Here is a 27,838-nt window from a genome sequence, read left to right as displayed (position 1 = left end):
TCACATTAGTCCTTCTACTCCGACTCTTCAGAGAATTCCCCTTGCCATTAGGGTAAAACTGAAACCACGTGACGAGGTATACGCAGTTCTCTCTGATGTGGCCCTGTAGATCCCTCTAGGCCAGGGGACAGCAGTCTGTGGCCTGTGGGCCAAATCTGGCCGGCTGCCTCGTTTTGTATGGCCCACAAGTTAAGAGTAGTTGAAAAATACTTTAAAAAAAATATTTCATGGCATCTGAAAATTATGTGAAATTCACATTTCAGTGTCCATAAGTAAAGTTTCTTGGAACACAGCATGTTCATTTGATTATTATTAATGACTGCTGTCACACTACAATGACAGAGTTGAGTAGTTGAGACAGAGACCCTGTGTTCTGCAGAGCCTAAAACATTTGCTACCTAGTCTTTTATAGAAGTTTGCTGAGCCCTGGTCTACATTTGTGGGCACTTCTACTTCTGACTCCAATGTTTAGTCCCACCATCCTTCACCCACAGTGTGCTCTCCCATCTCCAGGCCTTTGCACAGCCTGTTCTTGTGCCTGGGACTTTCTCCCAGCACATCTTCTTTCACTTGGCTAACTTCTACTTATCTCTCATATCCCAGCTCCAACTTCATTTGTTCAAGGGAGCTATCTCACAACGCTGCTCTTTGGATCAGCTGCCTCTCTCTCCTTTCTGGCACCCTCCACACATCCATATCCTCACTTCCCAACTCCGACTCCATCGTCAGTCATTATCCACAGCCTCTTTGCTATGCACGCACCTCCTTCATCCCTCACTCCTTCCAGCGTTTTGTCTTAGAACCCCAACCTGACTAAGAGCAATTCCGTCTAGGGCCTGGTTCAGGCCACAGAGCAGCAGAATATGGAGAGTGAGGAACACAGCCCACTACGTGACATTGCTTTAAATATATGACCACAGGCCTCAGGGATCACCGGTTGCCCTGAAGTCCTGCACCTTACCCTGATCCACCCACTCTCTGTCTTCCAAGTCAGCCACGCTGTCCATCTCCTCATACCTCCCAGCACCTGTCTCTACTACTCACTCTCCACGTACCCTGCTTCATATTTCGCTTAGAAAAGAGAAGCAGTCAGACATTCACTTCCTCATTCTATCATGAGATCCATCAGCCTCACTGCCTCTGTGTTGACATCCTCAGCCTCTCTCCATTCCCATGTCCCTTCATAAGGCTAGTCTGTCCTTTTGTAGTGAACTAGATAGAGCTCATCCCTTGTGCCTAAATAAGGATACCCCTCCAGCCATTCTTTATTCTCTCCTATCCGAACATTTTGCCTCTTCTAGATCATTACTGTAAGCATACAAAAATAATACCATTCATCTTTAAAAAATATAATAGCCCTTTTTTGACCCTGGAGCCTCAGTCTTCTGCTCTTGCCCTTGCTTTCTCTGCTTTTACCACAGTCATTTCCTTAGTGTTTGTCAAACACTCCACGCATGCTCCTACCTCATGTTGCTCTCTGTCTGGAATGATCTTCTCCAGATATTTGCATAGCTCAGTCCCTGATTTCCTTAGGGTGTCTACTCCAAAGTTACCTCCTCAGAGAGGCCTTTTGTGGCCATTATATCCAAAATGGACTTTCTCTCCATCATGCTCTCCCATTCTCCATGTATTACCACCTGAGATATATATTTATTTATTTGCTATTTTCCCATCAAAACAGAGGGTCTGTGATGGCAGGGACTTTGCAGCTCTGTTCTCTGCTGGGTCCCAGCTCCCAGAACCATGTCCAACAGATTAAACACTTCTTGAATCTATGAATAAGATAAAGGAGGTTTATCAAGCTTCAACTTTTACTTGATTCTGGAGGCTCAGTATCATCAAAGCCTTGATCATCTTTTTCTTTTTCTGCTTGGACTTCAGTGGTGACAGCTTCATTTTAAAGCTGGTTTCCTGGGGCTGGCACCGTGGCTGAGTGGTTAAGTTCGCGTGCTCTGCTGCAGGCGGCGCAGTGTTTCATTGGTTCGAATCCTAGGCGCAGACATGGCACTGCTCATCAAACCACGCTGAGGCAGCGTCCCACATGCCACAACTAGAAGGACCCACAAGGAAGAATGTACAACTATGTACCAGGGGGCTTTTTTCCCTTGTCGTAGAAAAGGACTGCAGCACTTCCCAGCTTCACATCTACACCCTACACCAGGGTTTGGCAAACTTATTCTGTAAAGAGCCACACAGAAAATATTTTAGGCTTTGCAGGCCATCCAGTTGCTGTTACAACTACTCCCCTCTACCATTGTACCATGAAAGCACCCACAGACAATTTGTAAACAAATGAGTGTCGCTGTGTTCCGCTAAAATTATTTACAAAAACAGGCAGCAGGCCAGATTTAGCCTGGAGGCTGTAGTTTACTTACTCCTGCCCTACTCCATCCAAAACGAGCAAGTGTCTTTTCTAGTAGCTCTCTCAGAAGAATGAGGGGGCTTTGTTTTCCAAAGTTCCCAACAACTCTCCCCTTTTAACATGTTGGTCTGAATTTTATCTAATGCCTGTTAGTGAATCAACTCCTACAGTAAGTGAGGTATAGAATACTCATGGCCCAGTCTGAAGCTACAGGTAGAAGGAGCTTCCCTGAAGCTCATGGGCTGCCAGGGGCCAGGTACTTACCAGAGCAAAACTGTACAGTCAGGAAGTGGCCAGGGAGTGGATGCTGGGTAGGCACCAAATAAGGTCTCCTGTGAAGAATTGATCACAGTGTATTACAGTATGTGTTTGCGCAGCTGTTGTCCTCCTAGAATAGAATGTTGCCTGTGAGGTCAGGCAACACACTGTTTGATTATTAGTAGCCTTAACTTGCACCTTGACAGGGCTTGAATTCAACTAAAGTGAAAGTGGCAAGAATTTTTTGCTCATAGTGATTACTATATTTTTGTTGGTTTTGTAAGGATTTAATAATATAAATGCATGTGATCCATTACCAGTCACATAAATGACAGGAAAAATTATTATTTGGAAAGTAATTTGTTTCATTGTTGATTAAAACTTCTGGTTCTTGAGGGATTAAATTGAACTTTTTTTTTTAACTTAAGGTTCACAAAAAGGATTCTGGCTTTTGGCGAGATTTTGGCTTTGGAATGACTTGTCAGTATCGATCAGATTTCCTAACCATTGGTAAGTATACCTGACATTTAAGGATAGGACTTTACGTATTTACTGTAGCACCTTATGGCATTTTTCTAAAATATCTCAGATTTGAGTGTTTTCCTATTAAATTATGAATGTCTGAGATTAGCTAAAAAGAGGAGTCTGGAAATATGAAAGGCAAAGTGAGTTTATAATTAATGTCTTTGAATAGCAAAAATGAGGTCATAAAGATAAAATAAAAGTGTTAATATAATATTTACTTGTTTCTTTAAAATCAAACCAGTTTTTGAAAACATCTGGCTTGTTACCTATATTTGCAGTTGTTTCGAGTACTTATAAAAAGTCTCTACATAACTTTGGTGTTGTACTCATGGATTGTTACAGCTGGAAGTAATGGTGGATTATCTAGTCCACGGGCTTTCATATTTTTTTATTTAGAGATGAAACCCCCTTTAATTGTCTATTGAACTGTCATGCAAAATCCCAGTATTTAAAACAAATGAAAAAACAGCTGCTCTTTCTAGCTGTCATTGAAGTTGGAGTAGGGGACTGAGAGTCACGGGCTTCGTCATCCACTCACTCTCCTGAGCCAAAGATGACCATGAAGAATCTCGTCTAATCTTCCTGCCCCACCCCATCGTCATTCTTACACAGCAAAAAAATAAAGCATCAGAGCATAGTTTAAGAAAGGCTGAAACCTGATTCCATATCTCCTGATTCATTCAGTGACTACCTTGCCACAGCATATTAGAAATATTTTATATATTTTATATATATACTTATTTTTTTATATTTGATAATAGAATGTATTTCATATACTTTTTACGTCCATCATACATTCATTTTTTTAATCAGCCATTTGTTTTGGAAATTCCTCTACCTTGTCTCTTTATCATTATAACACTTGAATAATGGAAATTCAGCAAATAGCAATAAAAAGACTATTAAATGAAACTAATGCCCTTTTCCCTGACTTTTTGCTTAATAAAACAGTAAGGATATATCACTGCCTTCTGACCTCTGTTATTTCTCGCTGCTTCTTTCTCATTGTTTTCTCCTCATACTCATATTAGACATATGTTGGTGCAATTAATGATGTCCCACATTTCTCTAAGACTGTGCATTTTTCTTCACTCTTGTTCCCTCTATTCTTCAGATTACATAATCTCAATTGATCTGTCTTCAAGTTCTCTGATTCTTTGTTTTGTTAATTCAGATCTACTGTTGAGTTACGCTAATTTTTTCTTTGAGTTGTATTTTTTTAACCTCAGAATTTCCATTTGGTTCTTTTTTTATATATAATTTCTGTCTATTAATATTCTCTATTTGATGAGCCATTGTCATTTTACCTTCTGTTACTTCTTTAAGTATGATTTCTTTTAATTCTTTGAACATATTTACAGTGGTTGTTTTGAAATCTTTGTTAAAACCAACATCTGGGCCCTCTCACAGGCAATTTCTGTTGCCTGCTTTTTTTCTGATATATGGGTCACACTTTTCTGTTTCTTTACATGCCTCGCAATTTCTTGTTTGAAAACTGGACATTTTGGGTAATATGTTGTGTCAATTCTGGATATTGATTCCCCCCTGCCTCCAGGGCTTGTTTTTTGTTTTGTTTTTCCTTGTTTATTTACTTATTGACTTCACTTTACTATTTTAGTTAATTCTATTCCCCACCCTCCACCAGTATGAAGCCTCTCATGTCACTCCTCAGGGCATGTGCACAGTCATCCTGGGATGACACTGGGTTTAGCAGGGCTCTCTTTGTCTCTTTCCATGCCTCTCTCTTGGTATTGCACCCACTTGTTAAGGCTTCACTAATTGCTTGCTGACAATGCTCTGGGGCATAAATTGTTCCACAGTCTGACCCTATTAAATTGTGCCCTTTTGCAGGGTAGTTTTTGAGGCAAGTCTTTGAGATTTGTTCCCACCCCACGAGGGCTCTTAGCTGTCACTTTTCCCTGTTTCTCTCTGGTAAACTAGCCAGCCTGCATTTTAGCTTGTTCCTCTAATGGGGCTATCAGCCTCCTCTTAGTTGTTTACCATCAAAATCTCCATTATTTTCAAGAGCCCCTTTTGGCTTGAACTTCTGTACACTCTGTTTCAAATAGTCAGTTCCTTTGGGAAGAGCTTTGGAGCAGTTTGTTCTTACGGATTTCCTCTTCCCCTGGGAAAAATCTCCAAGCCTCTGCTCCAGTGCTGGGGTGGAGGCAGTGGCACAGTTCTCTCAGGGTGACACCCTGCTTTATGAGTAGAGTGCTGAGTGGGGTAGAAGGTCCCCCAGTATTATTGGCCTGCCACACCTTAAGTGGAACCTCTACCCTATGAACGTGGGCTGAGTGAGAAAGGGAGCCCCTGCCCTCTCATCAGCACTTGTGTGGAATTTAGATTCTTTCATCTGGAGATTCTATTCCTTTCTCTCTTTCCTTTCCTTTTGATCTTCCCATTAGACACGTGTTACACCTTTTGTAGTTGTCCTATAATTCTTGGATATTCTGTTCTGTTTTGTGTTTTTTTTCTTCCTTTGTCTTCTTTCTCTTTGCTTTCAATTTTGGAAGTTTCTATTGACATGTCGTCAAGCTAGAGAGTCTTTCCTCATCCAGATCCATCTACTATTGAGCCTCTCAAAGGCATTATTCATTTTTATTACATTGTTTTTTATCTTTAACCTTTATTTTTTATTCTTTCATAGAATTTCTCTCTCTCTGCTTACATTACCCATCTGTTCTTGCATGATGTCTACTTTTTCCATTAAAGCCCTTAGCATTTTAATCACAGTTGTTTTGAATTCCTGATCTGATACAGGCATGCCTCGTTTTATTGTGCTTCACTTTATGGCACTTTGCAGATATTACATTCTTTTACAAACTGAAGGTTTGTGGTAAACCTGTACCAAGCAAATCTGTTGGCACCATTTTCCCAACAGCATTTACTCACTTCGTGTCTCTGTGTCACGTTTTGGTAATTCTCATAATATTTCAAAATTTTTCATTATTATATTTGTTATGGTGATCTGCGATCAGTCATCTTTGGTGTTTTTATTTTAATTGTTTTGGGGCTCCACGAACACTGCCCATGTAAGATGGTGAACTTAATGGATAAATTAAGTTATATGTTTTCTGACTCCTCCACCAACTGGCTGTTCCCCCATCTCTCCCCCTCTCCTTGGGCCTCGCTATTCCCTGAGACACAACAATACTGAAAATAGGCCAATTAATAAGCCTGCAGGGTCTCTGTCAAGCGAAAGGAAGAGTTGCATGTCTCTCACTTTAAATCAGAAGCTAGAAATGATTAAGGTTAGTGAGGAAGACATGTCAAAAGCTGAGATAAGCCAAAAGCTAGGCCTCTTGTGCCAAACAGTTAGCCACCTTGTGAATGCAAATGAAAAGTTATTAAAGGAAATTAAAAGTGCTACTTCACTGAACACACAAATAATAAGAAAGTGAAACAGCCTTAGTGCTGATATGGAGAAAGTTTTAGTGGTTTGGATAGAAGATCAAACCCAACATTCCCTTAAGCCAAAGCCTAATCCAGAGCAAGGCCCTAACTCTGTTCAGGTCTGTGAAGGCTGAGAGAGGTGAGGAAGCTGCAGAAGAAAAGTTTGGACCTAGCAAAGATTGGTTCATGACATTTAAGGAAAGAAGCCATCTCCATAACATAAAAGTGCAAGGTGAAGCAAAAAGTGTTGATGTAAAAGCTGCAACACGTTACCCAAAAGATCTAGCTAAAATTATTAATGAAGGTGCCACACTATACAACAGATTTTTTAGTGTAGATGAAACAGTCATATTGGAAAAAGATGCCAGCTAGGGAGGCATCTGGCTTCAAAGCTTCAAAGGACAGGCTGACTCTCTTATTAGGGGTTAATGCAGCTAGTGACTTTTAAGTTGAAGCCAAGGCTCATTTAGCATTCCAAAAATCCTAGGGCCCTTAAGAATTATGCTAAATCTACTCTGCCTGTGCTCTGTAAATGGAACAACAAAGCCTGAATGACAGCACATCTGTTTACAACATGGTTTACTGAATATTATAAGTGCACTGTTGAGAGCTACTGCTCAAAAAAAGATTCCTTTCAAAATGTTAATGCTCATTGACAATGCATCTGGTCACCCAAGAGCTCTGATGGAAGTATACAACAAGATTAATGTTGTTTTCATGCCTGCTAACACAACATCCATTCTGCAGCCCGTGAATCAACGAGTAATTTCAACTTTCAAGTCTTATTATTTAAGAAACGCATTTTGTAAGGTTATAGCTGCCACAGATAGTGATTCCTCTGATGGATCTGGGCGAAGTAAACTGAAAATCTTCTGGAAAGGATTTACCATTCTAGATGCCTTTAAGAACATTTGTGATTCATGGGAAGAAGTCAAAATATCAACATTAACAGAAGTTTGGAAGAAGTTGATTCCAGCCCCCATGGATGACTTTGATGGGTTTAAGACTTCAGTGGAGGAAGTAACTACAGATGTGATGGAAACTAGTTAGAAGTGGAACCTGAAGATGTGACTAAATTGCTGCAATCTCATCATAAAACTTTAATATGAGGAGTTGCTTCTATGGATTAGCAAAGAAAGTGGTTTCTTGAGATGGAATCTACTCCTGGTAAAGATGCTGTGAAGACTGTAAAAATGACAACAAAGGATTGAGTAGTACATAAACTTAGTTGATAAAGCAGCACCAGGGTTTGAGAACATTGACTCCAATTTTGAAAGAAGTCCTGCTGTGGGTAAAATGCTATCACATAGCATCACATAGTCCAGAGAAATCGTTCATGAAAGGAAGAGTCAATCGATGGGGCAAACTTCATTGTTGTCTTGTTTTAAGAAAGTGCCACAGCCACCCTGACCTTCAGCAACCACCACCCCGATCAGTCAGCAGCCGTCAACATCAAGGCAAGACCCTCCACCAGCAAAAACGTTACAACTCACTGAAGGCTCAGATGATAGTTAGCATTTTTTAGCAATAGAGTATTTTTAATTAAGTACATTTTTTTGACATAATGTTATTGCACACTTTGTAGAGTACAGTGTAATGGAAACATTACTTCTGTCTGCACTGAGAAACAAAAAAATATATGTGACTTGCTTTATGGCAATATTCGCTTTATTTAGTGGCCTAGAACCAAACCCACAATATCTCCGAGGTGTGCCTGTAATTCCAACATCCCTGCCATATCTGAGTCTGGTTCTGATGCTTGCTCTGTCTCTTCACACTTCATTTTTTGCCTTTTAGTATGCCTAATTTTTTCTTGATAGCTGAACATGATGTACTAGGTAAAAGGAAACTGCGGTAAATAGGCCTTTAGTGACGTGGAGGTAAGGTGTGGAGAAGAGGAAGCATGCTGTAGTCCTGTGATTAGGTTTCACTCTCTAGTGAGCCTGTGCATCTGGACAGTGAAGTTCATAAATGTTTGTCAGACACTGCCCCCACCTTAGTTGAGACAGGATGGCTAGAGTGGGCTGGAGTTGGTTATATCCCTTCCTCCAGGTAGGTTAGGCTCTGGTAAAATGGTTTTTCCTGAGGGCAGGTCTTGTTAAGAAGAATAGAATGCTCTAGCATGTTTCAAAATGGTTACTTTCCTCCTTCCCCCTGCTAGAAGCACTAGGGGATTTTTCTCCAGTCTTCACTGTGAGAACCTGGTAGAGCTAACTAGAGGTAAAACTCACAAAAATGTAGGGGTCCCCCCCCATGACTGGCCCCCACTGGAGGTTTGTTTTTTGTTTTGTTTTTTTGCTGAGGAAGATTCGCCCTGAGCTAACATCCATTGCTAACCCTCCTCTTTTTTTGCTAGAGGAATATTAGCCCTGACCTAACATCTGTGCCAATCCTGTATTTCTTTGTATGTGGAACACCACCACAGCGTGGCTGGTGAGTGGAGTAGGTCTGCGCCGGGGATCTGAACCCACAAATCCGGCCGCTGAAGTGGAGCACATGGAACTGTAACCACTTGGCCACAGGGCTGGGCCCCTCACTGGAATTTTTAACTTTCAGACTTGTCTTTTGAGCTTCCATTTGTCAATTACAGTTCAGATTTTCCTACCCCTGGTACTGGTTGCCCCAGAGATTTCTACTTACGAGTTTCTGTTCTAGTAAATTGTCATTCCCACCTGTCTGTCTCTCAAATTTTGGGGGCAGCAATTTACCCTGTGACCTTACTTCTCGGAGGGATCTGAGAAGAGCTGTTGATTTTTCAATTTGTTCAGCTTTTACTTGTTAGGACAGAGTGATGACTTCTAGGACAGAAACTGGAAGTCCCCCGTTTACTTTAAGTATCTACACCATCTCTACTATTAGAAGAGCTTATTTGTGTCTACAAGGAAGAAAAGCCAAGGTGTATCACATAGAGCAATTAATAAAGCCATGTGTTTAAAGTAATGCTTTTCCGAGATCTCAGGATTCTTGTCATCCTATGTGTGTGAAATTAAGTGGCATAGAATTATTTGAGAGAATATGTAATTTGGAAACCTAGCTCTTAATTAAAGAAGTAATTTTTTCTCAGTTTTTAAGACTCTCTTTTCTAGCTCTTAAAAAAACTCCAAATAGTTTGTGTTCATGCTTCTTTAAAAAGTTAATTGTTCGACTTAAACCAATTTGAAAATACTCTCAACTTTATCTCTCATTTCATGTGCCTGCCCACTCCAGTTAGCCTTCTGCCCCATTGTCCCATCAGGTTTGTTCTAAGTCAGGTTATAAGTGATATTTATGTTGCCAGGTCTGCTTGGTTCTTTTAAAGTTCTTAATTGAGCAGTACATATTTGACCATTTTTTCAAGATGCTTTCTTCACCTGACTATGATAACACATTCTCCAGAATTTTCTCCCTCCTCTGGGGCCATTTCTAAGTCCCTTACTACTTAACTTTCTCTGCATCTGTTCAACTTCGAGATATTGGCCTTTCTTAGCATTTAGACCTAAGCCCTGTGTTTCTTCTAAACTCCTTCAGTAATTTCATCCATTTCTATGGCTTTAAATCATCTGTGTGCCCTTTCTCAAATTTATTTTTCTGGGTTCATCATTTCTTCTGTTTTCCCTTCTGGAAAGTTTTCTGTGACCCAGAAAACTTGTGTCTCACAGGATAGAAAGAGAACATAATAAAATATGAGTGGGGATGAGATTATGGCTGATTTATATTTCCTTCTCCTTTATTTGACTTTCTGTAGATTTTCTGTAGAACTTGGAAGTTTACAAAGCATTCTCAAATATTTAATCTCATTTTGATACTCTGAATAATAGAGACCTTAAGCTCCTAGATGTCAGCTGGTAACTGGACTTCTAAACCAGGACTTCGGTCCTCTGCATCAGGTTTCTTTGGGCTGTGCCATACCATCACATTTGAAGCAGAACATTTAAATCTTTATCAGGTTCCACTGTGCTCTGGCTGCCAGGCAGTTACTTATAGTGTCAATTTTGATCCTGCAGGTGGATTTGACATGGAAGTAAAAGGTTGGGGTGGAGAAGATGTTCATCTTTATCGAAAATACTTGCATGGTGACCTGATTGTGATTCGGACTCCAGTTCCTGGCCTTTTCCACCTCTGGCATGAGAAACGCTGTGCAGATGAGCTGACGCCTGAGCAGTACCGCATGTGCATCCAGTCCAAAGCCATGAATGAGGCCTCTCACTCGCACCTGGGAATGCTGGTCTTCAGGGAGGAGATAGAGACACATCTTCATAAACAGGCATACAGGACAAATAGCGAAGCTGTCGGTTAACGTAGTTGTTGACTTATTAGTCTGAACCGAAACCAGCACTATTTATTTAGCCTTAATTCCCATTGCAGATGCAGTGCCTCTTTCAGAGAAGACATGCCTATCTTTTATGTTCTTTCTGATATTACTTCACTTTAGCAGTTTAACTTGATATGAGAAGACAAAGCAAGTGCTTCAATGCAGAGTCTGTTTTGTGAGAATACTGTACTATGACTATTGACAAGTTGAAATCTGTCTCAAAAGTAGTTTCGAATTAGTTTCTACCCAGCACCCATGTTCTGATGTGTCCTGGTTGTATGTGGGCTGAGGGATGAAATGTGCTATGCTGATGGTGGGTCAGGAGCATCCTATTCCTGCAGAGAGTGGAGTGTTAAGGATGAAGTGTGTGGACAGAGGTTCTTCACCTGCTGACCACTGAGTCATCCTGCTTGGTTTTAAAATGAAGATCTTTGGTCAGTTGCTTGAAGAATCCTTTTTCACTGAAGCAGAGGATAATTAGATGACACATCTGAAATCCTCAACCAACCAAGAGAAGGAAGAGATAAAAACCTTTAATTTAATGTTGCTTAGCCCCAGGAATGTCTGTTTTAAACAAATGAGTAATAGTAGGAAATACTTAGGTTAGAATCTATGACTTGATTAAAAATACAGTGTGTTACTACTTTATCATCATGTTCAGGATTAGTAGTCAGAGTTACTGTAGACTGGTTTGAATAAACAGAAATCCACATGGAAATTTCCTTAACAGAACACTTAATTATGCTGGAGTACAGGACACTTGGGGTGTCTGGGAACATTATGTTAGTCAGAGCCACATCAGGGCCTTCTTGCGGTGGTTCAGAATAGATGAGCATAGCATGGTGTCTTTTGGTCTTTGCTTTGTATAGTCTCATTTAGCATGGATCCATATATATTTATTACCTTTTTTCCCCTAATATGTTAATGTATGCTACATCTATATTTGCATTATTATAATACTTTGAGTTGAAAGAGAGTTTCACTGAAGGGAGAAAAGACAATTTCATGAGGTATACCATAAAATCACACTGATTTCAGAAAAGGAGAGGAGGGGAAGGTAGTCTGAATGGAAATCTGAATTACAGAATATTTTAGAGAAATACATTGCTTGCAGATAGAATGATGTTTTAATTGAGATATAAATTATATATTAATGAGACAAGATGAATAAGAAGTTATATTCAGAAAGGACTGTCCTATTATTTATCACACGTGGATCTTTTACCATAGAGTCAATTGCTAGATCCAGAAATTGGAGATATGGTGAAAGGCATGCATAGATTTTTGAACCTTTGGTGTTTAAAAGGGACCTATATTGAATTCTATCTATTTGTATATAAACCCCTGAAAAATCGTTACTCTTTTTGCTCAGTAAATCATATCGTCTGAAATATTACAAATCTCAAATTTCTTGGTGCTATATGAATTCAATTTTACAATAACTTACTAATAATTCTTACAAGTTTTAAGTTGGGATAGCATTTAGGCTTATTTTTAAGATACATAAAGTTTTCTCTGCAAAATTATTCACACCATTGTCTCCTTTTATATACAATTATTTATTAGGAAGACCAGTGAATTAGCGTATTTAAAGTGAGAGAACCTAACTATTTGCAAAGGTAAGTTGCAGCTTGTTTTTTGACGGAATCAAATGACTTCACCTTTTCTCTTGTGTTTTTTAAACTAGCTTTTAATTTAAAGATGGAAGCTAAGCAATAGAAACAATGCCATGTTTTTGACATTAAACGGTACCAATAAACTATTTTATTACCAAAAGTTAAATGAAAATGTGATAAATTTCTTTCTGTTGTAAGATATCATAAATACAAAACGTGTATAACATGTAATTGTGTACTTTAAAGAATAATAAAGCCAACACCAGTGCACCAGCTACCCAGATTAAGATCTAGAACGCTGGAGCCGGCCCTGTGGCTGAGTGGTTGAGTTCGCACGCTCTGCTTTGGTGGCCCAGGGTTTCGCCAGTTTGGATCCTGGCCCCAGACCTAGTACTCCTTGTCAAGCCACGCTGAGGTGGCGTCCCACATATCAGAACCAGAAGGACCTACGACTAGAATGTACAACTATGTACTGGGGGGCTTTGGGGAGAAGAAGGGGAAAAGAAGAAGATTGGCAACAGATGTTAGCTCAGGGCCAATCTTGGTTAAAAAAAAAAAAGATATAGAACATTACCAGTGAGAGGCCTCTATGCCCCTACTTGATCACACACCCTCACTCTCTCCATAAGAGTCACTATCCTGATTTTTGTGATTAACTTTTCACCTGTTTTTCTTCACAGTTTTTCCAACTGTCTATGTATCTCTTCCCAATACATGGTTTAGTTTTGCCTAGTTTTGAATTTATATACCTATTATTTTATTTTATAGTTTCTAACTTTCATTCAGTATTATGTTGTTGAGGTTTGCTTCAAAACGTAATTTGAGATGTTAATCTCAAAATTAATTCATTTTTATTACTGACTAGTCTTCTACTGTATGAATATACTACAATATTTATTCATTCTACTGTTTACAGATTGAGTTGTTTGTGATTTTTTGTTGTGTGCTTGTTTGCTTTTGCTGTCACAAGCAGTGTTGTCATGAATACTCCTGTACATGTCTCTAAGTGTGCGAGAATTTCTGTAGGAGTAATAATGCTAAATCATCAGCTGTGTGCATGTTCAATTACTTTCTGAAGTGGACCACCTCCAGCACTTTGAGAAAGTTTACCTTGCATCCTTGGCAATACTTAATTTTGTCAGGCTTATTAATTCTTGCTTATCTAATGGGCTTTAGGCATGAATTGTTATAATTTGCATTTACAGCCTTTTTGCCCATCTTTATCAGTTCATAGGAATTCTTCATAGATTCAGCATACCAATTCTTGTTGGTTAAATGTTTGCAAATATCTTCTCCCAGGATATGACTTGTCTTTCTCATTCTTGATGGTATTTTTTGATGAATAAAAATTAACTTTAATGTGATTAATGAATCTTCTTCCTTCATGTATTCTACTTTTTATTATTGATTTATGACTTTATAATAGGGAAGGATGTCTTAAAGCTATTGTTCTGTATTATATTCTGAATACCTCATACATAACTTTGCTTTTCCCAATTAGGTCTTTAATGTAAGTAGAAGGGATTTTTGTGTATGACATGAGGTAAGGATTGCATTTAACTTTTTTCCAGGGTCACCTGTAAGTCCATATTTTACTCGCTGATCTGCAGAACCACTCTGTCATCCTCAGATGTCCATACATTCACAGGTCTGATTCTGGGCTCTCATCTGTTCAGTTAGGCTTTCTGTCTGTCACCATGCCATTGCCTCACAGTCTAAATTACTGTAACTTTATACAAGTCAATGTCTCTGAGAGTCCACTCGCCTTGTTCTTAAAGATTGCCATGCTTATACATAGCCTTTGTACTGTCATATAAATTTTAGAATAAACTTTCACAAGAATCTTTATGAGTTTGATTGGAATCTCATTGAATCTGTAACATCACTTGGGGAAAATTTACATCTTTATGATACGGAATCTTCTAATCCTTAAACATGACATAACTATTTGACTCTTTATTGTCTTGCAATTAAGTTTGATACTTTTTTCCCACAGGGGACTTACATACTTTGCATTTTCGATATCACTGTAACTGTCTTTATTTTTATTGTCTATTGCTGGTGTTTAGAAATCAAATTGATTTTTGTGTGTTAATTTTTGTGTTCAACAACCTTGCCAAAAACACTTAATTCTAATAATGTATTTCTAGTTTCTTTTTCATGTTTTCTGTTACATAATCATATCACGTATTTATAAGTATTGAAAGTTTTGTTTCTTTTAAATTTTTGTATCTTTACTCTTCTTGTCTTCCTATGCTTGTTAGGATTTGTTGTGTAGTGTTGACTGAAAGTGATAAGAGTGGGCCTTTGGCTCATGTTTCTGATCTCAAGGGGAGCTCACTCAGTGTTTCATCAGTAAGGTATTTGCTGGAGGTGTTTTTGTAAATACCCTTTATCAAGTTAACAAAGTTACCTTCTATTACTACTTGGTGAGTTTTTATCATGCTCGAGAGGGTTTATCAAATACCTTTATTATATCTGTTGAAATGATCATATGATTTTTTTCCCATCTTTGATATGTTAAATTGATGAGTTGATTGATTTTCTGAAGTACCTTTGCATTCCTGGGCTAAACCCTAATCTGTCATGATGTATTATCCTCATCATACATTGCTGGATTCAGTTTGCATACACACAGACACACATACACATTCATTTACAGACCTGTGTATGTATTTGCATGTGTGTGTGGGTATGTATATATGTCAGGTGTTTTTCATGCATGTTCATGAGTAAGATTGCCTGGGACTTCCCTTCCTCCTCCTTGTTGGACTTTTCTATTAATGTTATACTAGCTTATAACAAGTGATAGGTGTTCCCTCTTATTCTTGTTTCTAGAAAAGTTATGTAAGACTGGAATTGTTTCTTCCTTAAATGAACTGCCTGTAAGCCACCCCTAAGCATGAACTTTTCTATATGGGAGGATTTCTGATCACTGGTTCAATTTATTTAATGATGGTATAACTATTCAGATTTTCTATTTCTTCTGAAGTCATTTTTGCTTGAGTTATTTTAGGTAAGGTGCAAATTTCTAGGAACTTATACTGATAAATTTGAAAATTTAGAGGAAACTTACAAAGTTGTTTGTGATCTCCTTTTATCTGTGTAATATGTACAGGATCTATAGTGATAGTGCCTCTTTCATTCCTGATATTGTTTGTTTGAGTCTTTTGTTCTTTCTTGATTAGGCTTACCAGAGATTGGCAAATTTTTTTCAGTCCTTTCAAGTAACTGACCCCTGCTAGCCACATATGAGAGATGCAGTTACTTCACATCTCCCCAACACAGTATTTTCAGTGTTTTTAATTTAGACCCTTTAATTTGTGTTGAGTGTGTACAGCTGTCTCATTTTTGGTTTAGTTTATTATCAGGGAAATAATGTTGAGTATCTTCTCATATGCTTATTGGCCATTTGTAATTCTTCTGTGAAATGATTATTAAAATTTTTCGCTCCTTTTTTTAATTGGCTTTTTAAAAAATTGATTTCTAGGAGTTCTAAATTTCAGATATGAGTCTTTTGTCAGATTTATATATTGCAAATATCTTCTCCCAGGCATGGGACTATTCTTCATCTCTTAATGTTATTTGTTAATAAACAAAAGTTCTTAATTTTTGTAAAGTCTGGTTTATCAATTTTCTTTCTTTTATGGCTAGTGATTTTGGTGTCCAATTTAAGAAACTTTTGCCTACTCCAAAGTAAAGAAAAATTTTCATTTTTCTTTTAGTTACTTTATTGTATTACCTTTCATATTTAGATCTATGATGCATCTGGAAATAATTTTGGGTATAGTGTGCAGTAGGAGTCAAGATTCATCCTTCAGAACTTCTTTTAGGGAGGATCTGCAGATAGCAAGCTCCATTTTACTTTGTAAATATCTTTGTCTCATTTAAAAAATATTTTTTGAAGCGTACAGAATTTTGGGAAGTTTTCTTATCTCTGTTCTATATCACTGTGCTATGTCTGTGTGCAGATTTTTCTGTTACTCTGATGCTGCTTGAGAATCTTTGGGCTCCCTGGATTATTGTCTTCTGTCAATTCTGAAATTCTCTCAGCTGTCAGAGTTTCATTGTCTGTGCCTCATTCTCTCTCTTTTCTTCTGTAACTCTGATAACAAGTTAAACCTGTTGTAACCTCCATGTCTCTTAACCTGTTTCACATTTTCCAATCTTTGTCTTTCTGTGTTGCATTCTGGTATTTCTTCAGAATTTTGACCAAACAGATTTGGGAAAAAAAACACATAGAGCATCTAGGAATGAAATCAATTTTAAAACCCAGCAGGTGGCTTTAACAGAAGATTAGACATAGCTAAGGAGAGACTTTTTAAACTAGAATATAAGTCAGAATATTTGCTTCTGGGTAACTTAGGGGCAGTACCAGTTCAGGGCCATGTTAAACTAAATTCTCAGCTTAAAGTTTTTTTGACCAGTGTGATTTGTGCTGCAAAACTTTGTGAAACTCACTGACTTATGGTTACAAATTATCAGGGGTAAATTTTTTTCCACCTGCAGTGCCAAGGTTCAAAACAGGCAATTTTCCTTATACCCCTTGGTGGGGTTGGGTGCAGAGCATTTTACTTAAAGTTCATGGTTAGGCAGAAGAGTGTTTCTTTGGGATGCCAGCTTTATGGGTTAGGGTCTTCCATTTGATCTCTCAGCTTGAGCAGGCCCTGAACTGTCTTCTCTATCTCCCTTGCTTGTGGACATGAAAATGGAAGCTCACGGTCCCTGCCCTCAGGGCAAAAACAGACTTCAGAGCTTCCCTGACTCTGGGTTCCTGCCTTCACTTGGATTTTTAAATTTTGCGTAACTTTATCAGTTGATTTCAGCAGGTAAGCACTCACTCTTTCATGCTGCCAGAAATGGACAGGTGCGTAACTTACTATCCTATCTTCTTGATGACATTGATCTTCGACATCTTGCTGAAGATCCATACCTGAGAGTTCTGGGTGTGCTGGGGGTAGATATTTGTGGCGTTTTTTGGCAGCCCCTCACCTTACTCAAAGTATCGTGACTTCCTTTTTGAGAATAAAGATAGAAAAAAAATGCCCTAAAGTTACCAGCCTATAGGTGGATAGTAAGTTTTTCATTTAGAAAGTAGTTTTGAATCCCAAATTTGTGGGAATTTTTTCCCATTATGTTTATATGCTAGTTAAATTTAACACGTGCTTCTTTGGTAATATTAGCATATATTTGTATCGACCAGGACTTCAGTTTTTCCTTTGAGAAGGGCACTTATAATCCTTTGTTTCACTTTTCCCAGAAGCTTCCACTCTCTGCAGGAGAAGTGGCATGTAGTTTCATCAGGGTGCCACTGTGAGGATACAGCTAATACTGACTACTACTGAACCAGGCGCTGCACTTTCTGCCATGTAATGTTACAGCAGCCCCATGGGATGGAGTATTGTGAGTCCATCTTAATCATGAGAAAATGGAGGCTTAAAAACGTAAACAACTTGTCCAAGTGTACCTGGCTGGGAACTGGACACTAGGACTCTTAGGCTTATCCTGTCTTGCCTCCCTGGGGAACAACGCATACGTTTGACATATAGGTATAGTAGGTGTATATTTCACAAATAATCTTGGTTTTGTCACATAAGTCTCTATGGCCTTAGTAGAGATCCTCAGCTTATCTTGCTGTCACATCTGCTGCTCTAACATAGTATTTGTTCCTGAAACGTGTGTGAAGTGAAAGGTAGCATTCAGTCATCATATATGGTGCTGTGAGGAATGGGACACCATGCTGGTCACTGGCCACATAGCTATATGACAAGTGGCTTCTACACACAAAGAGCTGAGACTCCAGTGCATGAGATAGATGCCAACGGTGTGATGTGGAAGGAGGGGCAGGGCCCAGAGAAGCACAGAGCATCACTCACCAGGAAGATATCAGGAGGCTCAAGGAAGGAGTTGTGAGAATGGAATCACGAATATTAGATGAGGTGCATGAGTGTGGCATGTGAGTTTAGTATGCCTGAGAAGTAGAGAGCACCTGGGAGAAGGAGGCTGTGAGGGCAGGCAGGCAGCAACTCCTGCAGAACCTCACCTGCCAGGAGAGTTTCTCAAACTTACCTGGGCTCCCTCGTGTCTCCCATTCAGCAGGTCTACAGTGAGGCCCTGAGAGCATACATTCTGAACAAGTTCCCAGTGCTGCTGCTGCTGCTGGTCTAGGACCCACACCTTGATAAGCACTGCCCTGCAGAGACTACCCTGTGGGTGAAGGAAAGTGCCACAGCTAGCCAAGCAAGCTCGCCTCCCACTCCTAGCCCAAGCCCTGCGTCCAAGGCACAGACCAAATAATGCACTGCCCCTTCTTCAGATGAAGTAGGTAGAAACGTCCAAAATTAACTTTAAATTCAATAGCATCCTTAATTTCCTGGTAAAGACCTAAGAGGTATTGTCATTTACCCAAAACTCACACACCCTAACAGGTGTCCTCCATTTGCTCCACAAACACCTGAGCACCTATTGTGTGTCTTCCACCCACTGAGGTACTGGAGAAGCACCAGGTGACAAAGCCCTGCAGGCCCAGCTGCCTGTCCAATGCTGTGGCCACTAGCTATTTAAACTTAAAACCTCAGTCACACTGGCCACATTTCAGTGCTCAGTATCTATATGTAACTAGCAGCTACTATACTGGACGGTGCAGATACAGAACATTCCATCACTGCAGAAAGTTTCCTGTTGGACAGTGCTGGTCTAGTGGGCATGACAGACACTGAGCACATTAAAATTGGGTGAGTTAGCTCTGAAGGAGCAGCGCAAGGTTGACTGAGCTGGAGCAAGCGGACCTCATCTGGCCTGGGTGTTGTTGACAGGGTGGTGGTGAGACAGACCAGAGAGAAGTAGGTGGGAGTTCAGCTTCCATTCTAATATCTTGCTGCTTTTTCCTTCAATTCCACAAGCTCTCATGTGCCCCTCACCAAATCTCTTTTCTTTAGTGCTCTTCAATGTGACTCATTACAACAAAAAGAGCCCCCTCTAGAACTGCATTCTGCAAACTGCTCTGCAGAAAGATGTCAGCAGGTGCTCTGCAATCTTCCCTGGCCCGGGAGGGAAGCTCAGTGCCCATGGACGCTGAAGGTTCTGATTAGTCTTACAGTAAAGGAACCTTTACAATCTTGTTTAAGTTAGAGGTTTCCCAAACTCACATGATCACATAATACAAACAGCCAGTGACATCTTCTTGGATCTTACTTTGAGGAAAGCAGGACTAGAATACGCCTCTTGTACAGCTTTGTCTATTTTTGCATTGTTTATTTAAAAAGCCCTTTGTGAGCATGTGTTGGGTAGATGAGGGTTTCTTGCTCCTTCTTTGAAAGGCCATGGTTGGCCTTGGCAGTCTCATCCTCCTCGTTGGCCCAGGCATCCCTGCGACTCCTGCCAGCACCAGAGCCGTCCAGGCTGCACACAAAGAGCAGGCACTCGAGGGGAGCAACATGTTCTTTTATTGATGTAAGTACATCCAGTCACACCAACAACTGACATCCTGCGTTATGGTACAGCTTTATACTCAAGTTCATCTTAAAATACCGAAACATCATAATTTAGGGTACGTATCAAATTGGGAAAATAAAGTAGCAAATGCAGACACTGTGTCAGGTAGGTACTAGAACTGATGACCCGGTGAAGTGCACACTGAAGTGAAAGCTCCTTAACGCATGTACAGGAAGTGTTCTAACATTGTATTCCAAATATATATTCTCAAGTTTTAAGACTTTCTTTATCTCAAATACATAAACAAAGCAATATGTACCATCAATATACAATATGTACTATCTAGAACATCTGAAAAGTGCAAAAACACTGTGACAATACAGTGTAAATATTCTTGCTCCACCCAGGGCTGAGGGCATCAGCAGTGGATCACGGAGCCACCTCCTTCCAGAGGCCTCACCTTCACATCTCCAGGCTCTCCTAGGAGCTTTGGGAATTAGCAACTAACTGACCCTCCTCAGCCAGGCCTCCCAACTGAAGGCTTCTGCGGAAGCCAGGCATGCGGAGAGAAACAAGGGTGAGGTGCGGAGCTCCAGATCTGCTTGTGCAGAACGAAAGCCCCACTGTGAGGGAGGGAGAATCAGCATGGATTGCTCACCTCTGACTTTCAAGGGATCAGAGCTGTCACCTCCCACAACCAGGAAGTCAGACAGCAAATGGAGTGTACTCCTCGAGTTTGGGTGTGGAAATATCTCCAAAGGTCGGGCAGTTTTATGTGAGTGGGCTCCAGCAGTTACTGGCCTGGCTAATTTTCTGTGTTTCAGATTCCATAAGGGGAGCCCCTCACCCAGAGGGAAGGAGGGAGCAGTCCACCAGGATACTGATTTGAGTGTTGCTTCTTTTCACTTTGTACTTGGGTTTCAAAAACGACTTTAAATGTCCCCATCCTCAAGTCTGCTTTGTATTCTCTTCATTACAGCTAAGTGTGTCTTTCAGTTACAGCTTGGAAAAATGACAATTGCACAACTCCCCCCCTTACGTTATTTTAAATTTTTTCTTTTCCTAAAATGTAGTTGAAGAACCATTTGCCAGACATATTCCAACAGAAAATATGCTGCCAGGTGTCCCCCTGCCCCTCCCCAACCCCCTAAATCCCTGATAAAGGAAAATGAAAATGTAAACTTTGGAAAAGCCATACTCAAGGTTCACTTCCAGAAGTATGCAAATGAGACCTCCTGGCCACCCAAGCCCTTCTTGCTGGAGCCTCGCTGGCCTAGGCTTTAAGGGCAGGCACCTTGTGGCCCAGGGCAGAGCTTTCCCGGCGCCTCCCGGCAGCACTGGCTGGCTGCAGGCCAGAAGAATGGAGTGGGGACCAGCCCTCCAGCACCCTCTAAGGCACTAACCCCGACATCAGAGACACTGGCTGGAAGGGCGTCCGAGCAGGCAGGGCTCTCGTTGGTTTTGGTTGGGTTTTGTTAAAATATCTTTTCGTAAGATGTTAATAATCAAAAGTATAAAATAAAAATCTACATTTCATTAGAATAAGACATTATCATGGATGCCATCTCCCATGATACTCTTTTCCCACCCCTCCCCAAAGCAGGGCCCTGCCCTGTTATTTAAAATAAACACAAAAAAAAGCTTTGTAAGTGCCAAAGGTTGATGCATGAAATAATTACCTTTTTTTTTTTTTTCATAAAAGTTATATACAAAATGGACCCCAACCAGTGAGGCCTCCTCATCTCAACCCATATCAATCAAGATTAAAACTCGGTGCATGTGTGTGCTTCATCCAGCGTCTGCAGGCTGCATCCATGCCTTCAGGCTCTGTTAAGGAGAGTAGTCCTAAAGGACCACAGGAAATGGTCAGGTAACTGGCAGGCCCTTTCCCTGAGCAGGCAGAGGGCAGGCCTGTGCTCTTATGGGAGGGCCTGGATTCCAAGAACCGGCCACCAAGGGGAGGAGTCAGGGACGTTCAAACCCCAATCCCACTGACTGGCAGCCTGCACCAGGGATGCCTTCCCCGACCCAGCCTGTGCATAGGTGCGTTTTGCAAGGGGCAGATCATGCTTCCCTCTGCCCCGAGTCCTCTCCCTTCCTTGTAAACTCAGGCATGGGGCTGGTCTCAGGGGCTCATAAGACTGTCCCTGGAGTTCTCCTACCTGAGGGTCTTCCAGCTGTCCTTTTCCATGTGGTTCTCAGGACCTTCACTTTCAAAGGAGGCGATGAAGAGAGCTGAGAGATGGGAGGCCCCTTAGAACCCATGGCCACATGTGGTCAGTCTGCCTACTGCACCAGTTATCCCTTCTCAAACTCTCCCTTCTAGGGGTGCAGCTAGGCCTGGGAAGAAACTCCAGACCAAGGGGACAATGACCTCTGGCCTGAGTTCGTCCACAGGTCTCTGCTGTATGGGGTTCCAGGCCCTATGAAGCCTAGACCTCCTGGCTACCTATTTGGGGTCTCTGAGAAGTTTCCTAGTTCTGCAGCACTGACCCAACCCCATTCTGGCTCTCTCAAGTGGCCTCTGGAGCCTCATCTCTTGTCCTTATTCTTCATCTGTCATCTGCCCACAACCCACCCTCATGCACTCACTCCTACGAGCTGAGCTTCCCCTTTGAAGCATGGGGATAACGATCAGGCCTGCCTCTGAGGGTGACCCCAAGAACTACACAGGCTGTGGACGTGTGGGGGGGGGGCGGTCAGGGTGATGTGTACATTGTGGGGAGGTGGGCGTGCTGCCATGGAGAGGCAGCCCTCACCTTCCTCGCTGTAGATGGGTGCCGTGAGCAGGTAACTCTGAATCTTCTTGTCCTTCTCGAAGGGACACTCTACTTGTGTCCATGTCATGAACTCGTGGATCTGTCTGGAGATCTCCCAAAATTTCTGAAGGGGCAGAAGACCAACTGGATGTTCATTTATCACCTCAAGCTTGAAACCCTTGGTTAGGGCAGGGGATGCAGAGTCTAGTGTCAGTCTTCTGCTCACTTCCCTGGTCTCAGCGAGATGGGACAGTGGCCCTGCATAGCTGACTTCATGGCCATGGAAGCACTTTGAACAGCATCAGAACCAGCAGGTGTCCCCAAGGCTACTCTCTCCTGCACTCTGCTTGGTCCAAAAGGCTGCAGGAGGGTCTGTGTCTCCCTTATGCAGGGACCCCAAGAGGCCCCTCTGTGACTCCAGGCTGAGGCGGGCCTCCCCGCCATGCCCAGCACAGCACCGCCAATCAGAACACATCATGATCTCACTCTCTGGGGGGGCCTGTATAAGAATCTCTCCCTCCCTCCCACCCCTCACCTGTGTGAGGTGAACACTGGGCAGTCCAACTCCCCCACATCTCCCCACTCATCTTTGTCCTACCCTCCCGGCTTTGGCCAAGTTCCCTTAGCTTCCATCTAGAATTCTGCTGCCCCCTCCTCCATGCCCGTGTGCCTTCTTGCCTCAAGCCTTTCTGACCCCCAAACCCCCGAGGGGTGCCGCTTTTCTGTGTAACTAGTGGGGTCAGCACTGGGACCAGGGTCCTGGGTAAATACAGGTTCCCTGGGTTACCAGCTCTGTAACCAGATCACCCACCCAGAAGGGCTGAGGCTACCCTCACCCCTCAGACGGCACCCATGACCGACCCTGGAGCTTTCAGTCCTAAAGGCCCTCCTGCCACAGGGCTGCTGCCTTGCAGCTCTCACAGATTCTGCCTGCCCTGAGGCAAGACCGGGTGGTCTGCCCACCCTGTGCTGGGACACCCTGGTCCCTCCCCTCAGACCACAAGGGCTGAACTCACCTTGAAGTTGATGTGCCCATTGGGCAGGTGGTTGGTGTGGATTTTGTGCAGGAAATAGATGTCCTTAACGAAAAGGTTGAACACAGGGATGACAATCTTCTCTCGGCTGCTGTTGGCCATCTGGGACCTCTGCGTGGCCCCCTGCAGGGCTGTGCGGTAGTTGCAGAAGTTGCTGGATGGGTCCATATGATGCTGTGGGCAGATGGGAGAATGTGGTGGGCCGCGCTCCCCCTGTGCCTCTCAGAACTGCTCAGGATGCCCCTTTGCAAAGCAGGAAACAGCTGATGGGGAAGGTACTTCCCCTCTGGGAGGTCTCAGACTGTCACCAGAAGAGGCCTCCTCTCCAGGAGTGAGCATAGGGCCCAGAGGCACCTGGCTGAGCACCAGTCCAGGACCTTCCAGATTTGGGTTGGAGTGCCTCAGGAAAGCTGTAGAGAAGTCTCACAGCTCACTCACACCTCTTCTCTGCCCTGCAGAGCCTGGGTCTCACCTCCTGCATTTTGAAACCTTCCTTTGCCCCTTTACTTAGAGTGACACCTCCCAAACCTGAACAGCTCCAAGACATACATTTGGGCAAAAAGTGGATTCTACAATCAAATGCATCTGGCGTAAACATACCTGTCAGCCCCTGGGCCACTCAGATAATCCAGCACCACGGGAAGTCGGGCCAGGAGAAGGCCCGTCTCTGCTTAGTCAGCATCGCCCAATGGGAGGCTCATGGCCCACTTTAGCCGACTCTTTACTAACCCCTCCCCAGAACTTGCTCTAGGTGATGAAAGGCCGAGGAGAGCTGAAGCTACCTGCCTCCTGAGGGCTGCCCAACACCAGACTGAACTGTGAGTGACAGGTCCTGAGTAAGGGGGCTGAGCATGATGGGAGGCCCACCCTCCTCCTCAGGCCAGTGCAGGATGAGGCTTGGGGTACCTACCTCCAAGACATCAAACTTGGCAGTCTTGACTTTGGACCACGTTTTCTTCAGCCTCGCCACAGGACTGAGGTTCATGCCAGCTGCAGGGGACAGCAGGTAGGGTCAGGGCTAGGGAGGCAGGCCATGCAGAAGCTGCATGGGAAGCCCCTGGGGCCCAGACACTCACAGATGATGGCCATCATGGAGTTGAAGTTCCCGATGTTGAAACACTCCCGGGCCACGTCAATGAAGAACTCCAGCATGCGGGTCCGGTGCTTCTTCTTCACCACCTAGAGGGTGGTCAGACCCGGTGTGAGCCCCACCAGGGGGCTGTCCCCTCCAGCACCAGTCCCTGAAGGGCAGCCTGGACAGGAGCTGCCCTGTGCCCACCGAGCTGGCAGACCCAGGGTGGGGGAATGCTCACTGGCTGCAGAGGCAGGAAACGCAGCTGTGGCATTTTCAGTGCTGGGTAGAGGGGCAGGAGGGCGGGCTGAGAGGACCAAGGGAGCCCTGAATGAGCTCGCAGCCTGCGCTAGGCACAAGGTGCACTCCACGGATGGGTCTCTGTTGTAATTTAAGGCATCAATGTTGGACGGGGCATGGCGGGGGAGGGTGGCACCTCCAAGGCCCTGGCAATGGAGACTTCCTGTCTCCACTGTCAAAGTCATCCAAGGGGGGCAGGAATTGGAGCCTTGGGGAGCACTGCGGGGTCGGGGAGGAGAGAGCACCTCTCCACCGTGCCTACCATGCAGCGCTTACCCGACACACCTCGGTGGCCACTAGCATGCTGAGGCAGTTGAACCAGTTGTCATAGGCCTCCAGGCTGTAGGTCTTGGTCAGGTCCCCTCGGCACTAGGGGGACACAGCAGGTCACAGGGAGACCAAGGACCCTGTCGGCAAGTGCTCTCCCAGCCCTAACCCCAGAACCAAGGAGCAGGACCCGTGGCCAGAGGAGGAGATGGGGTGGGGGCAGCTAGACAGATGCCCTTGGCTGGCCCAAGTTTCCCAGGATGACTGCCCCCCTGGTCCCCCAGGGCTAGGCTTAGAGGTCAGGCTGGCTCCCCAGGCCCCTGGGAACACTGGGCCCCCTCCCAGCAGGCATCACCCTGCGTGGCTGTCCACTGACCCCCTGAAGCAGGCACCAGGAGGCCAGATCCATGTCCATCAGGTTGCGGGCCTGACACTCTGGGGGCGCTCAGGTGTGCTAGATGAGGCCCCCACCCACTCTGCATGGGGTATAGGTGCCAGGCCCACCCTCAGGTCACCCCAGAGCACAGTGCAGCCCCTCACCCTGTGCTTGTCCCGAGAGTCCATGTGGCTGACAATCTGCATCAGGTCCTCAGGGTGAATGCTGCTGACCCTCTCCTGGGGTAAGTGGGGAGAGAGCACAGGAGGGGTGACAAGCCTGCCATCCTCAGGCAGGCCCCATACTCGGGGGGGTAGGGCATGTTCAGCGCAGCACTTAGGACCTCCCTGCAGGCATGCACCACAGCTGCTCCTTGATAGGGCACCAAGCCAGGGGGCAGGCCTTGCCCAGGCCCCACCCAAATGTACCTTAGGGTCTAGAAGGCCCTCCCCTGGGAAGGGAGGAAACAGGACTGTGTGGGAGTGAGGCGGAAGCCTTGGAGCAATGGCTGCTATGTGCAGGGTAACTTCCCAGCACAGGACACAGGCAGGATGAGGTGACGGGGCAGAGAAAGTGGCTCTCCCTCTCAAAGCCCGTCACCTCCTCCCAGGCTGGTCCTCTATCCTGGGACCTCTGTGGTCCCCGTTGCCCCAGCTCCTCCCATTAACATAGCACTGCCTTGATCCTGGGGACCCAGGCACAGAGAAACACATTGCTCAAGTGGACACCTGCCAGAGGCAGTGGTTGGAGCTAGCAAGTGGGCTTCACCTGACACCCCAGTCTGACTGGCAGGGGACACACCATGCAGCACTATGTTGAGAAACATGCCCAGGGTCCAGTGGCCCACAGCATCAGTGAGTGCACCACCAGCCCCATCCTGGGAAGGGGGCACTGCAGCACTGACCAGTTCAATATGAGTCAGCTGCTGGGCCAGCACCAAGGGGTCACAGCACACGCCCAGGATGTCCTTCTGAGCAGCTGGCGGCTTGGCCTTGAGGATAGGCCCTTTGTCCATGGCCGGTGAGCGGAGCTTCTCCCGCAGCTCCTGAAGCTGGCTTCGGGCAGCCAGCGACAGCAGCAGGCTCTGCGTCATTTGGGCGATGGCCTTCTTCACTGTGCCATTCTCCTGCAGGGGACAGGGGGTGATGAAGGTGCCGGCGTGGGCTGGCAGTAACACCACTACTTCTCCAGAGGGACCCATCTCATCTCCAGGGATGGGCCTAACTTTGAACCCACATCCCCTATGTAACCCTGCCATGGGTGCTTAGGCCTTTGATGACACAGAGGGGTAGTGTGGGGCTCTCTGAGGACCTCTGGGGAGGGTGGGCTCAGCTAGCTGTCCTGTGGGGAAGAGAGCTGAGGGCCAGGGGTAGGCTTTCGGGTCTGAGAAGCACGGCTTTCCCAGTAATAGCCAACTGAGGTACTTCTTGTGGCCTTCCCACAGTAGGATGACAGCATCCAGAAGGGCTTTCTCTGGGACAAAGATCCTTCGCTCCGTGGGTAGGGGCAGCCCTGCTCCCAAGCTCTCCCTAGGCTTTCTGAGACCTCTGGGCAGACAGAAGCTGCTGAGCACACAGAGCACTTCCATCATCGAGGCCCAGCCAGCCCAGGCTCCCTCTCGGCTCTCCAGGTTTCCTGTCTCCTCTGCAGGCCAAGAGCCAGCTGGGAGCCATAAAAAGGCAGACAGGCTCTTACAACTTCTTAACTATGCCCACACTCCACCCACCCAAAGGCTAGGAGAGGGTGGGGCCTGGGCTCATTCTAGCCCACCACTCGGGCCACAGGGTCTCCCACTTGCAGAGGGTGCCCAGGGCCAGTCTGGCCTGTTGCTGGCCAGCTGAACTGTTTTCTTGGGGGGTTTGGAGGGGCAAAATGGAGCCACGCAGCACTCCTCTTGGGGGAGTGACAGCAAAGCTGTCCCTGAAGACTCACTCTCCTGTGAGAGTAGACCCTCCTTGGACATAGACCCAGGGAGTTCTGCCAGGGTTCAAGGAGGGAGGACCTCACCTCGTCACACTGCGTGACCCGGTGGGTGATGGCCTTCAGTTCCACCATGGCCTTCTCATCCTGGAAGTCATAGGGGAAGGCCTCTGTCCACTCCTTTAGCAGCTGCACGATCTTGGCTGAGAAAGACTTCAGCTTGGCCTG

The 27,838-nt window shown here is 44.2% G+C and overlaps 2 protein-coding genes across 8 annotated transcripts in view; one reads left to right on the top strand and one right to left on the bottom strand.

The window, feature by feature from the left end:
- CSGALNACT2 (chondroitin sulfate N-acetylgalactosaminyltransferase 2) overlaps nucleotides 1-14,294 on the top strand; it is a 43,064-nt gene extending 28,770 nt beyond the window's left edge. For both annotated transcript variants that reach the window (XR_011524710.1, XM_070567688.1), the window contains 2 exons: nucleotides 3,049-3,130; nucleotides 10,525-14,294. Coding sequence is in view for 1 of the 2 variants with exons in the window: in XM_070567688.1 (XP_070423789.1) it covers nucleotides 3,049-3,130; nucleotides 10,525-10,817 (375 nt within the window). In the remaining variant the exon portion in view is untranslated. The remainder of the gene's footprint in view (nucleotides 1-3,048; nucleotides 3,131-10,524) is intronic.
- A 5,579-nt stretch (nucleotides 14,295-19,873) lies between these two features.
- RASGEF1A (RasGEF domain family member 1A) overlaps nucleotides 19,874-27,838 on the bottom strand; it is a 79,982-nt gene continuing 72,017 nt past the window's right edge. For all 6 annotated transcript variants that reach the window (XM_070567730.1, XM_070567707.1, XM_070567723.1 and 3 more), the window contains 10 exons: nucleotides 27,698-27,835; nucleotides 26,595-26,816; nucleotides 25,855-25,929; nucleotides 25,324-25,416; nucleotides 24,752-24,854; nucleotides 24,586-24,665; nucleotides 23,658-23,849; nucleotides 22,642-22,765; nucleotides 22,045-22,117; nucleotides 19,874-21,727 (listed from right to left, as the gene is read on the bottom strand). In XM_070567730.1, the coding sequence (XP_070423831.1) occupies nucleotides 21,703-21,727; nucleotides 22,045-22,117; nucleotides 22,642-22,765; nucleotides 23,658-23,849; nucleotides 24,586-24,665; nucleotides 24,752-24,854; nucleotides 25,324-25,416; nucleotides 25,855-25,929; nucleotides 26,595-26,816; nucleotides 27,698-27,835 (1,125 nt within the window). In that variant the 3' untranslated portion in view covers nucleotides 19,874-21,702. The remainder of the gene's footprint in view (nucleotides 21,728-22,044; nucleotides 22,118-22,641; nucleotides 22,766-23,657; nucleotides 23,850-24,585; nucleotides 24,666-24,751; nucleotides 24,855-25,323; nucleotides 25,417-25,854; nucleotides 25,930-26,594; nucleotides 26,817-27,697; nucleotides 27,836-27,838) is intronic.

This window comes from Equus przewalskii, chromosome 1, assembly GCF_037783145.1.
Source record: "Equus przewalskii isolate Varuska chromosome 1, EquPr2, whole genome shotgun sequence".
Classification (NCBI taxonomy): Eukaryota; Metazoa; Chordata; class Mammalia; order Perissodactyla; family Equidae; genus Equus; species Equus przewalskii.
Note: the sequence above shows the minus strand (reverse complement) of the source record. Positions and strands in the feature narration are given on the sequence as shown.